Source organism: Pituophis catenifer, unplaced genomic scaffold, assembly GCF_029215685.1.
Source record: "Pituophis catenifer annectens isolate HBS135680 unplaced genomic scaffold, rPitCat1.0.hap2 SCAF_2, whole genome shotgun sequence".
NCBI lineage: Eukaryota > Metazoa > Chordata > Lepidosauria > Squamata > Colubridae > Pituophis > Pituophis catenifer.
Window position 1 is genome coordinate 65,920,219 of NW_027256882.1, and position 13,827 is coordinate 65,934,045.

The 13,827-nt window shown below is 36.7% G+C and overlaps 1 protein-coding gene across 1 annotated transcript in view; it reads right to left on the reverse strand.

Annotated features, from left to right (window-relative positions):
• PLXND1 (plexin D1) overlaps positions 1 to 13,827 on the reverse strand; it is a 184,086-nt gene that overhangs the window by 94,061 nt on the left and 76,198 nt on the right. Inside the window, exons 9-12 of the mRNA XM_070933595.1 lie at positions 6,569 to 6,673; positions 4,760 to 4,855; positions 3,041 to 3,134; positions 33 to 196 (exon numbers count right to left, since the gene is read on the reverse strand). Of these exons, the coding sequence (XP_070789696.1) occupies positions 33 to 196; positions 3,041 to 3,134; positions 4,760 to 4,855; positions 6,569 to 6,673 (459 nt within the window). The remainder of the gene's footprint in view (positions 1 to 32; positions 197 to 3,040; positions 3,135 to 4,759; positions 4,856 to 6,568; positions 6,674 to 13,827) is intronic.

Consider the following 13,827-nt stretch of genomic DNA (forward strand, 5'->3'; position numbering starts at 1 on the left):
ACAGTGAATACTGCAGTGAATCCAAATTTTACCTTCCTAATTTCAGGAGGAGGACACATGGCTGGGATCTGGGAGGCTTCAGTATTTAGTCTGCAGTTAGAAGTGATCTCGCTCCAAGTGCACTGATGACCAAGATCTTCTCTCCCAAGGCACTGAGAACAATCGGCACTTCCAATTGCACAATTATAAATCTCCACTGAAAAAAACAGACAGTGTATGCTAAAACTGAAACATGCACAATCCCTCCCCCTTTCCAGCAACATAACATTTAAAATCCAACAGAAGAATATGAGTTTGCACAGGAGTTTTCTGCTGTAATCCTAAAGCTTTCCCAGTAATTCTTGGCACTTCTCCCTTCTACGACATAATTTAGTACTTAAGCATTCCCTTTGTCACACTGTGCTACATTTTTTAAATTCTAGACCAGTGCATGAGAATCAACTCTGCACTACAGCATCCAGTTAGAAAAAAAAAAAAGTATTTTTTCAATAGCAAACATTATTTAAAATGCTCAGTGTGATGTGAACATTTCACTAACTTGCCATCAAAAGGAAGGGAAGGGAATCAGGAAAACTGAGCCATATAATGGTGACACAAGAACAGGTGTTAGTCCTTATTACAAAACTGAATATCCACAAGTCACCAGGCCCAGATGGTATCTATCCAAGGGTTATTAAGGATCTTAAAACTGGGACTGTGGACCTCCTAACTGAAATATGTAACCTGTTTCTACTTTTGGCCTCTGTAGTTGAGAACTGGAAGTTGGCCAATGTAACTCCAATTTTTAAGAATGGTTCCTGGGGAAATCCAGGAATTTCTAGGCCTGTCAGTTTGACATCTGTCCTGGGGAGGAAAGTGGAAACAGCTATTAAAAATTATACTACCAAACATCTGGAGACACAACCCATGTTCAAGGATACCCAACATGGTTTCACTAAGCATGATCCTGTCTAACTTACTAGAGTTTATTAAAGCTGTTAATAAGCATGTGAATAGCAATAGCAATAGCACTTAGACTTATATACCGCTTAATAGTGCTTTTACAGCCCTCTCTAAGTGGTTTACAGAGTCAGCATATTGCCCCCAATAGTATGGACCCTCATTTTACTGACCATCGGAAGGATGGAAGGCTGAGTCAACCTTGATCTGGTGAGATTTGAACTGCCGAACTGCAGCTAGCAGTCAGCTGATGTAGCCTGCAGTGCTGCACTCTAACCAGTGCGCCACATCCGCTCTATAAGGGCGAGTCAGTAGATATCAATTACATAGATTTTTGAAGAAGCCTTTAATAAAGTCCCGCATCAAAGATTTTTCATTAAGTCTTCTTGGTGAAAATTCAAGATCCTGTTCATCACCTATAAAGACATCTATGGCATAGGGCCAGGCTACTTGCTGTGGACAGCCTTTCTCCTATTATTTATTTTTTTATTGTACTTGATCTTAATAAATAGGGTAAGTTCCAGGTCTCTTCCTTCAAAAAAATGTAATTTTGCTGGAATCATGTCGTCTCAGTAGCAGCATCTACTCTGTGGAAAAGCATTCCTTGGTGTTTTGGATGGCCCCAAAGCTGTTAGCTTTTCACAGGCAATGAACACCTGGCTGTTTCCTTATTCTCCAAATGGATTTCTGTTCATTAGGGAAGTACAGTAGGCATCCAAATGGTAGGTACCATTCAATGTAAGCAAATGTAATTTGGTGGCAAAAATCCTAACTACTCATACAAAGTAATGGTACCAAAGCTAGCAGTGATTGATGAGGAAAAAATTGCTCAAGGTATAATGGTAAACGGTTTATTGAAGGTGGGCGAGGTTATTTCTTATGTTCCAAGGCTGTCAAGTTTGATTCTTTTTGTTTGTTCTGCCCTCAAATTGTTATGTGATCCTCACAATTCTTTATTATTAAAGAAGTGCCTTGGTTTTTCTTCATATTGGGTAACTTTGTTTGGCTATGGATTCTTTTTACTTTTTAAATTGGTTGTTAGTTACCCAGAGTTATATTTAAGATGGGCAGTCATATACATTTTCTTAATAAATAAATAAATTGTATAAATAAAAAAATAGTTCAGTGGTTTACAAACCATCTTAAACCAATAATAATCAATAACTTTCAACTATGGGGTAAACACATTAAAGGATACATTTTTTTTAAAAAAAATCTGTATGTATCATTCAAAAATAATTTATCCCTGAAATAAGAGACTCTCATTAACCAACAGTCTGTACTAATACTTGGTGAAATATGGTACAGAATTGGACTTCCAACTAATCTATAGACTAGAAAAAGAATTCTGAAACAAAGGAACATTTCATCAAGGCCACTCAATAACAAATAGGTAAACTGTAGACTGTTTGTAGACATTCCCAATATCTTCAGAATTTTGTAATTAAAACCCGCATATACATTTTTTATTTGCGTATTATAGTTAATAGTTATTTAAAGATCTATGATCCACAAATACAATTGTTATCTGAATTCTGCCACTATTCAGAGAGAACATTTGTTGTGGATATTACAAAGCTCAGCTAGATAAACGATACCTTCATACATTACCAAGGTGGTATCGAAGCTTCAATCAATTTGAAATAAAAAATAAAAACATCCCCAAAGTAAAATGTAAATCAGCCTTAAACTATTGGATACCACATATCTTGTACTATAATAATAAATTCCATTCCATTCCAAAATACATTTGTCCATATGTCTTATTGATATAAATTTAACAATATGCAGATATCCTGAAACTGACTGAGAAAATACATTCTAAATACAATGGCAAGTGTTATTTTTACCAATATGCATAGTTTGCTAGCAACTATATGAAACCCACTTAAGACTTGTGAACAAGAAAGAACCAAGATAATCTGCATACAGATATGAATTCTGTATATTGAAATACTGCATTTTTTTGGCTTTACGAACTCTAATCTACTTCAGGAGACTATAAAATGAAAAGACCAATTAGTGAAAAACATGTAAGCCTTTTATAGATGAAATACTCAAATTAGAAAGTGATGAAAGGCAAATCAAATTTATGTCAAACCTGTCATCATCTGCGGACTGTCAATAAATTTTTCAGGTCTTCCTTTCAACTGAAGATTTACCAGAAATAAGTGTCTTTTCTCGAAGGTATGAAGCTGCATAAAAATAGAGAAGAGGGTTGTCTCATTTACTGAACCAGCAGACCAAAACATGTAAATTACGTTTTTACTGTGAAAGCATTTCTGTATTACAAGGTACACAAATTCAACAGAAGAAACCAGGAGAATGAGCTAAACAAATACCGTACAGAGAATCCTCGATTTACGGCCCTTTGCTTAATGACTATTGGAAGTTATGAGAGACTCAAGAAAAAATATTTACAACCTGTCCTTGAAATTACAACCTCTGTACTATCCCCATGGCCACATGATTGCATTTCAGGCACTTGGCAACCTGTTTGCACTTATAACTGGTGGCCAAGTGCCCCATCATCACGTGATCGCCATTTGCAATCTTCTCTGCCAGCTTCCCCAGAAAGTTAATGTGGAAGCCACAGGGAAAGTTATAAAATGCTGCTGCAGCAAAAGAATTTCCCGTTCCCTCCATGCGGGTGGGGGACTTTTACAGAGTGGCTGGAGAAACTAAGATTTTTGGGTAGCAAGTTACTCCCTACTGTTCTCTTTGAGTGGTCAGTTCTACTTGATCGGTGGAGAAGAGATCAAACTCTCAGGCACTCTACTTCTTGCTGCCATTGAGCTTTGTCCTTTTTCTTTTACTTTTTCTATGTGGATCATTGGGAGAATATAATCAATTTATAAGTAATACCCAGTTATGAGCTGGGCAGGAGATGCAGTAGAGATGTATTTAGAGGACCCTATGTCTAGAGGGTGCTACCTCACCATTTTCTCTTAGTTCGTAGACTACTACGATATATTCTACATGCGGAGTGCCTATGAAGATAGAATAGAATAGAATTTTTTATTGGCCAAGTGTGATTGGACACACAAGGAATTTGTCTTGATGCATATGATCTCAGTGTACATAAAAGAAAAGATATGTTCATTCATAAGATCATTCAAAACCTTCAGCTGTAGCCCAGGTAGCATACTGAAATTCACTTATATAACACCACTATAATGGGAATTACTCTAATTGCCAATTAATTTCTGACTGCAACCTAAGATGCTGGACATCACTTTGGAAAGCTTGTATTGCACTGGAGCTGGACGCCTCTGAGACCACTTTCTCTGAGCTGAAGCTGTATGTCTGGTGAGATCATAGAGAGAAGTCTTGATGTAGGTTCTACCACCAAAGGAATGAAGGGATCCCACAGTTGAGTTGGAAGAAACTACCTATGGACCACTCTTTTTCTATTGTGTTTCTGGACCGTGGTAAAAACACTCAGGGGTGAAGAAATAAAATGTCACCAATTGAATGATGGTGCATCAGATTTGCTCTAATTTTTGTTATAAGCTGGTTTTTCTGTTAATTTTAATCATTCTTGAATCAGCGTGTTGTAAGCCTCTTTGGAAATGTATGGCGTATAAACTGAAGTAAGCATGTAAATAAGGTATTTACATACATCAAGATAAATTGAAGTTCCTATTAGAAAGAACAGCTTTGGAACAGAACATATACAGTTCATGGAGCTAGACTAGACTGAAATTTTAGGTGGAAAGTGTGACTTGATAAAATGGTAGCACATGGTCTGTAACATGCTACTATGGTATTTATAAGCAGAAAACTCTAAAAATATTAAAATAATCAGTCATGAACTCACCAACACATTAGTACACCGAACAGCAGATGCATTTAGCCACTGAGCCTCAAATATCCTATCACTTTCAGTTTCAAAGTGACACTCCAAAGGCATTTCCTAAACAGTAAAAATGTAAGGAGTGAAATGTAGAGTAAATAATATTTTACATACTTTCTAACAGAAAAGGGATGATTTTTAGGTATTTATTTTCTTATACATTGATAAATCAATGAGCCAAGTTCTGAACTCAATTATTCAATATCATTTATTATAACAGTAATACTAGTAATGATTATGCAGCTTAATTCCAACAAGCTTGTTGAAATGACTAAATATTTTACATATTTTAAATTAAAATATATTAAATTTCCCATAGCTCAGAGATGGGACATCCAAATATAAGAACAGAAGAAATACATCTTTGAATAAATAAGATAATATCCTATCTATTAAATGTTCTCATAATTACAAAATATTCCTGCCTCTGGTGTTAAAAGGTGATGCCAGTAAAATTAGACAAAAATAGACACACAAACCAGCAATCCAATTTACTGTATATCTGTAAATAGTTTCCTAGGAAGGCAAGACATAACATGTATTTCAATTATTGAAAGTTTTGCTATCATCTCTTAAATTTTCAGCTTTAAATCCAGTAGTTAGATATTTGTAAATTCCTTCTGTTTGTACTGAATCTAACATATACAGTATATCACACCTCTTTTCCTACATACTGATTATCAAATGATCTTTTCAAAAGTGCATAAATAGCACTGTATTTTTTACTCCTACTTAGCAATCACTGCAAAGAATAAGAGCAATACATGGGTATTTGAAGAGATAACGAGGGAAGGAAGAATATTCAGTCAGATTATTAGAAATTTCACTTTGATGTGATCTCAATTAAAAATTGCCCCAATGTAACATGAGACAGCATTTAGATAGGCAAAAAGGGGGAATCTTCCCCTTCATTAATTGAAAGACATAGGATCAGAGGTGGGTTTCAGCAGGTTCTGACCAATTCTGGAGAACCAGTAGTGGAAATTTTGAGTAGTTCGGACAACCAGTAGTAAAAATTCTGACTGGCCCCACCCTCATCTATTCTCTGCCTCCCAAGTCCCAGCTGATCGGGGGGAAACAACCTTCCCCTGGAGTGGTGAGGGAATGGAGATTTTACAGTATCCTTCCCCTGGAGTGGGGTGGGAATGAAGATTTTACAGTATCCTTCCCCTGCCATGCTCAACAAGCCACACCCACCAGGCTATGCCACGCCCACCAAGCCACACCCACAGAACCGGTAGTAAAAAAAATTGAAACCCACCACTGCATAGGATGATAACTTTAAATTTTTGGATCTTGGTTTAATTTCTAGGATAGATTTTACTAGTTTCTGCTTTTAACGAGCTGCATTTCCCTTTTTTCAGTCATGAGGATATCCAAAAATCAGTATGGCAAACTTCTCTTGTGAGAATTGTATGCCTGCAAAATTCACTGAATAATATATCAGGAAAAAAGATTCTTCACATTTAGAAGTACATTTTCCCCTCAAATGAACCTTTTGCAATATTATGAATGCATGTATAGTATGACTATCATTGAATTACATATAAAAAATTCCAAGGAAATGCTTTTTATGGAGCATATTCTTTCTTTCCTACTTAGCCCCCTCAGTCACTCGTCGGTCTTCTGTTAAGACCCTCAGAATAACTATGTCATTATCGCTAAGGGAAAAACATGTCATGTATTAACTTAATAAACTCAATTATCTGACTTCAGGTGCAAACATAGGATCTACCTTCTCTTTCTTTTTACAAAGTCTATTTATTTTATTACCTTTATAAAAGCTGCATTTCTCAAAGTGATTGTAATGTCCTGAAAAGTCCCTGTGGATACTGGTGCAAGAGAAACAGGCACAATCTGTGGACAATCAGTACTGTTCTGTATTTCAGGAAACAAGTGAAAGAATTGAAAGTCAGTGTGGAAAAAATTCAACCTTCTTAACATTGAGATAGCAGAACCAAGCTACAGAAGTGGGTGTTGTCACATAAAGTTATTCTTATAATTTAGAGCACTCCCACATTGACAATTCTTTACATAATAGAAATAGTTTAATTTTAGTATAAAATAAGTTCCACTAGAATCTATGATCTTACTCCTAGAAAGTATACAAAATCATTGCCTGCATTATATTAATGTTCCCCAAATTTTCAACTTTAAAAGTACCCTGGGAAATAGTGTAAATTGTGAACTTAATGGACAGATGCCAAGTGAATGTTTGATAAGAAATGACACCTTTGCTTGCACAGTCTCAGCACATATTAGTGTGAAAGCAAAAGAAATTTCACCAACATTCTCCCTAAGGTGTGAAACTTGATTGGCTTGTGCTATTTCTTTTTTTCTTCATTATATAGCCATAGATGAACACTCAGCTTCCTGACTTCAGGCAACTCTGTTATCAATCTGGGATTTTTCACAGTGAAATTAATTTGTTCACAAATTAAATGGAAAACCATATGCTCTCCTCAGCTGTCAATATGAAGTAGCTACTATACCCAGTGTTTCATCAGAAGAAAATAATCGAATGATGCTAACAAAGATATGGTGTGTTTTGTATAGAATCAGAAAGTTCCTGCTAGAGTCTTCACAGGTTTTTCCAGGTTCATACTGAAATACTCCTTGAATTGGCGTGCAGCTCAGGTGAAGGTGTTTTTGGAGGTCCATCACCATACTCCACAGAAGCAAGACCTATATGTCAACTCTAACATTATCAGAATACAGTGTGATTGCTTGTATCCAGAGTAGATTGCTGCAGGAAACTCTACACTAGTCTTCCTCTTCAGGAATGCTTCAGACATTTGAATTGGAGAAGAACAGCTCAGATTAGATATTGGAAGGTGTGATACGCTAAGGCAGTGATGGCTAACCTTTTCCGGACCGAGTGCCCAAAATGTGTGCCTGAACCCCCCAAATGCAATGCATGCACCACCACACATGCATCCCCATGCATGCACGTTCCCCCATGCATGCGTTCCGTGCATGGATCCTGTGCATGTGTGCATGCCCCACACATGTGCTCTGTGCATGCGCCCTGTGCGTTCATGAGGGGCCTCCTGAATGTGCCCCACCCTCACCACATGTACATGCGGGCCATCCCACAAGTGGCTCGCCCCCACATATGTGCGGCAGAGACCCGAAGACCAGCTGGCCACGGGGAGGCACGTGCACATGCACAGTGAACCTGAATTGGGGCGACAGCTCGCATGCCCACAGAGTGGGTGCTGCGTGCCACCTCTAGCCGTGTCATAGGTTCACCATCAGGGTGCTAAGGCGACAAGATACCAGTGTCTGCATCCAATGCACTAGCTACTCATTTGCTGCTATGTCTGATTCAAATGACTGGCTTTGTTTTCTAAAATCAGGTTTAAGATGGTCTTTGGACCCAATTTTTCAAACGTATTGCAAAGTTTTCTACTATTTTGAGATATATGTTACTATGCATATAGAAAAGCCCTAAAACAGAATCAGTCTATATCAGATATATTCAAATATCCATTAGGGAGAAACATTGGAGGAGACCCCAATATTATTGAATTTCCTGTTTTGGGAAATATTTTACAGAGAACATGAATTTTTTTTTTCCCTTTTGGTTGGTCTTCAATGATAAAAAGAGTTACGTCTCAGATGTTTTATTCTGCACTGAAGTTCTTTATAATTTTCATATTATAAAAAGATGACTAAAAGATTATTGTACTCTTAACTTATTACGGTGGTTTTGTTTGGTAGCTAATTTTTTAAAAATAGAAGTTGATATGGATTTAATTGCTTTAGTATTTTTAGTATGTCTTGAGAAAAGAAATGCAACTTAAAGATTTATATATTAAGTAAATACACCAATGAGACAAATAAAGAGGAGGATATAAACCAATTTGATCAGGAGCTTATTCTAGCCATTACATCAAGGGTATCAAACTCAAGGCCTGGGGGCCTGATCCGGCCTGTGGGGTCTTTGATCTGGCCCACGCGGCCACCCTGGAAATAGTGAAGGACTGGCCTGCAATGCCTCTCCAATGAAAATGGAGCTCAGGAGGGCCACATGAGAGTCCTCCCAAGCTCCATTTTCACTAGCAGAGGTCTGCAGGAGGCAGTTGCAGCCAAAAATGGATCTCAGGAGCCCGTTTTCTCTGGCAGAGCACTCGGGCTGCCACAGGCATCCCCGACACGAGTGATGTCGAGCTGACCATGTCCACCCTGGCCACACCCACTCCGCCACCCCCCCGCAAGGTCACACAACCCTGATGCGGCCCTCAATGAAGTCGTGTTTGACACCCTTGCATTACATCATTTCCCTTATGCAGAAATTACATTACCATCAAAAGTCTTGGTGAATCCACCGTAGGATGGACTACTTGGCATACATGAGCACCAGATGAGATGGGTGGCAAATAATTTCATTCAATAAATAAATAAAATATGGAATACCAAATGATATTTCAGGGATCAAAAAATTAAATACAAATTAAAAACACTGAAATTGCTGACATATTCAGACCTGCTGAGTTTTGGCGGTACAGCATGTGTGTATGCACACAGACATACATGAACCCAGAGCACTTGCAACCTCCGTTCAAATCACCACTAAATTCAAAACCATTAGATAATTACTTATTATTTTCTATATAATTTCAGTTAGAAAACAATGCTAAACTTTGAAGCATTCCAAAAACATTTTATAATGGGCCAATATATTTCAAATTTAACAATAAATAATTCAGTAAAATCCCTCTTAAAAACTTGATGCGAAAATGAGTAAGCAGATAATACAGGAGATTGTAAGAAAATGGGATAAAAGGCACAAGACCATCAATTTCTTTAAAATTTTGAGCAAACCGATTTATCTTAAACCGATGATAAAACCTAAAAAGAGAGGGGGTGCTTGTATGAAGAATAATTTCTTTTATGTGGTTGTATAGCAAATTATTGTGGCATCCTTGAGGTGACAGACAGGAAAAGCACATTCTCTGTCAGATATCCCACTACTAAAACTTAATATGGGCTTTGTATGCCTTTATAGGTATCTTCAGAGCAGGTATTATATGCTCCAATTGCCCTTTTCAATGACGTAACACAATTCAACATTCTGTAGTAACCCACCACTGAGTACACTGCAATAATCTAATGTAGATGTTCCAAATATAAAGAACACATAGCCAAGTTAATCCTATCTAGGAACAGCATAGCTAATAAACCAGGTATAGCTGAAAAAAGCCACTCCTTGCTCAGATATGGGTCTCTATATTCTGATAAATTTTTTACTTGTGGTAGTGGGGGAATGGAACAGATTTGAATACTCTTGATTTCAAATCAATTTTCTCCCTCTGTTCCCTAAGAAGTATATCATTCCTAAGTCAGTGGAGTGGTGGTATAAATAGCATTTTCAATTTTATTTATTTATGAAATGTATATGCCGCCCATCTCCCCATATAAAGGGACACTGTGTTATTTCTCTTATTTCTGTGTAACATCATTTAAATATTCAGACTTTCAGGCAGAAAATGAAAGGTAATTCCATGATGTAAAAATCTCTCTCACCATTCTTCCTCCAAATATACAATATAATTTAAATAAGTATAAGTAAATGGATCAGACATAGGTTTTATGATAAAGACGCACTTCATTACTTGGATTATTTTAGTACTTTCAGGGGACTGCAAGTAAAGAAGTAAATTAACTGAGAGACATGGCAGCATTCTGACCCATAAGCCTCCTCAATTTGAACAAAAGCAAATCCAGAAGGGAAGGGAATGTCTGCATACTTGATGTAAAAGCAGCCACTTCAGTTGCTAGAAAAAGAAACACTACAGAACCATTTAGCTATCTACTATTCCATCTCCTGCCTTGTGAAAATTTAGTGTGTCTTTCATTTGCGGGTGACAAAGGGAAAAAAATTGAATGTTCAAAAAAATTCCCTTTTTTGTAAATGTTCAGTCTGGCTAATTCCATTATCATCATTCTTCCATTTCCCAGTGACACTATAGATCTCTGTTTACAAGAGGAAATGTCAAGTGCTTTAGCTGAAAAATAGATAAGACATCAAACCACAAAAAACCATTACCCAAAAATATCACTGAAAAGGGGGAAAAATGAAGCCCTGCTTTTAAAAATTTCTCTGAATTGCTTAGTTCCCGATTCATTTAAAATGCTATTAGTCTTTCCTGCAAATTAATGGTTGCTGCCCTACATCAAGAAGCAGCAAAATTAAATATCATTGAAAATGATAGGATTCTACAGCTGTCAGAATGAATAATATAGGGCACTGGGTGCTTAACTTAAAAATACTTGCACTTCCAGTTATTATAAAATAATAACTTTAAAAATCTTCACTTAGATTGGGAAAGCCATTTTCTGCCATCCAAATTCAACATGTCCAATATGTACATAAAGCTTTAGTTGCAAGTAAGGGCTTCTCTTCAGTAGGATGAAAACAGTTTTGCTGTGCTCATAACAAGGGAATGAGGAAGAATAATGGAATTGAAGACAAGAATGTTTTTTTTCTACCATACAAGCTAAAGAACAGTGCTAATTGCTCTCTCTTCTAAACTAACCCTTCCCTCAATCAAAAAGCCTCTATCTATTTGAATCAAACTTATTGCTACTTAAACATATGCTTACGCTCCAAGGTTTGACGTTTTAAAATCTCTTAAGAGAACAGGTTACTATGAATTAATGCTGTACTGAATTTTCATTAGGTCCTATTTCAGTTTTGAAAATTGTAATAATGAGGTCTGTCCAAAAGTAAATTAAAAACTTTTTGGGGTGCTTGGTCGTTTTCTTGCAGTCGTTTCATGACCCAACTAGATAACATCTCCAGTGCTTTTTCCACACCAAGCAATGAAAAATAGGCTCTTTTAATATGCCATTTTAATATGTGAAAGTCCTCTTCTTTTTGTAAAGCATTTGCTAAAGTGAGGAAGGATTACCATGACCTAGTTTACATTTAAAGGGTGTATAACAAATGAAGAACATTTTATTGTTAAAAATTGCAAAGCAGAAACCATGAAGAAATGGTTATTGAAGATCATCACTAACAGGCCCAGTGTTCACTTCCAATGAATATTAAGAGTTAACCTACTAAATCCTAACTCAGCTGCTCCCTTTCTATGCTTCAGTCTTTTGTTTTCAGTCCAAGGAAATCAACAGAATGCTGCAAACCATGCATATTTATGTTTAATCATTCTAACAACTACATTCTAGATGGATGAACCTGGTATATTCAGCTCCACAGCGGGTACGACTGCCTGAGTGTACCTGAATTGGAAAATGCCGTTGCACATTTGGTGTTTAATCCTTTAGAAATCTATTACTAAGATTTCTGTATTTAAACAGTGCTTATGATCTGAGACTGTGAAGCTGCTTTTCAGAGAGGCTCTAATTATTGCAACTAGACAGGTTTTAAAAAATGCACTTGGGACATTGAAATGAGGAGAAACATGATGGATACAATGCAATAAGCAGGAGAGGCTTGTGCCATAGACAAGCAACTGATCAAAATGAGCTTCATATTTACTGTATGACTCTCCAGTACTGCAGGATACCAAGAAATGAAGGATGAATGTCTACCTTATTGGATCTACTAGAAATGTATACATTATATTTAGTTTTCAGGTGAACCTGGGATTTCACCATGACTTTTAATTGACATAAATATTTAAAATAGATGAGTTAGTTAGTACACATACTTTTGGTATAATTTGGTGTAGTTTCTACTTTGATGAGATGTGCATTTCCTAAAAGCACCCTAAAATTAGCTTTTAATGCTTATTTTTACAGTAAAGTAGCCTATTCTTAATCAGAGTAGTAATGGTGTTTATGACATAGCTAGATTAAAGCCTTTGGGAAGTCTAATTGCTGATGTTGCCATTGATTTATTATGTGCTATCAAGCTGGTGTTAACAGCCATAGATAGAGGATGCTAGGATATTTTGACCCCAAATTGTGAAGAGAGAATTACAATGAGAACAAAGAATGTAAAAAAAAAAAGAACAGGAGAAAGCTCAACAGTGAAAGATGAAATGAACAAAATGAAATGAAATGACAATTTAGGCATCATTGCACTGAAATGAACTGAAATTAGACACTTTCAATCAGAATGTCGTATTATTTATTACCGATGATGCAAATAAGGAATGATATTACTTTTAAAATCATGAAGGATATAGCAAAGACAGTACCCAGATACAATGCAGTCAATGACCAAATAATATCAGTTCTTTATCATGAGAATTATTCAGGTTTATGCTCAAACAACTGACATGAAAAAGAGATTGATACCCTTTATTATTAAGGTCAATCTCAAATTGGTATAACATGCAAGCAAGATATGATTTTTGTGGTTGAAGATTGGAATGCCAAAGTTGGAAACAATAAGGAAGAAAATGTAGTTGAAGTGTTTGGCCTTGGGAACAGAAATGAATACAGGAGAAAGACTTTCAGCTTCTTCAAGCAGTGATTTCTTCAGTGCTAACACACTCTTCAAACAGCAAAAGACATTATCAAATGGACTACCCAGAAGTCAAAGCTGATTATATTATTGGTACAAGGAGGTGGAAAGATCAATTATAGTGTCAAAGTTGTGCTCAGTGAGTGACCTACTGTGGAACACATTACGATCCGCTGATGTGTAAGTTCCAAGTCAAATCAAGCTAAAGTGGAAGAACAAAGCCAACCAGTTTTTCTCTGATGTGATCTTGAGCATATGACGACCCATTTCAAAAACACTGGGAATTGCTTTAAAGGCTGGAACTTTCAGACACCACATTATTGAGGATCAATTGAAAAGACACTGCCAAACATCAAGAAACAAAAGAAAGCAAATTGGATGTTAGAAGAGACAGTGGAACCAGTCAATAAGAGAAGAGTAGCCAACACCAAGAAAAGCAGAGAACTTAGGAAGGAACTTGTGGTACTCTAGAGATATAGGGGGTCCCAAAGGGACATCACACTAGATTTTCTCCAGTTAATGACATATTTGGAATAAAAAAAGGTAAAGGTAAAGGTTTCCCCCTGTCCAGTCGTGTCCCATTCTAGGGAGCAGT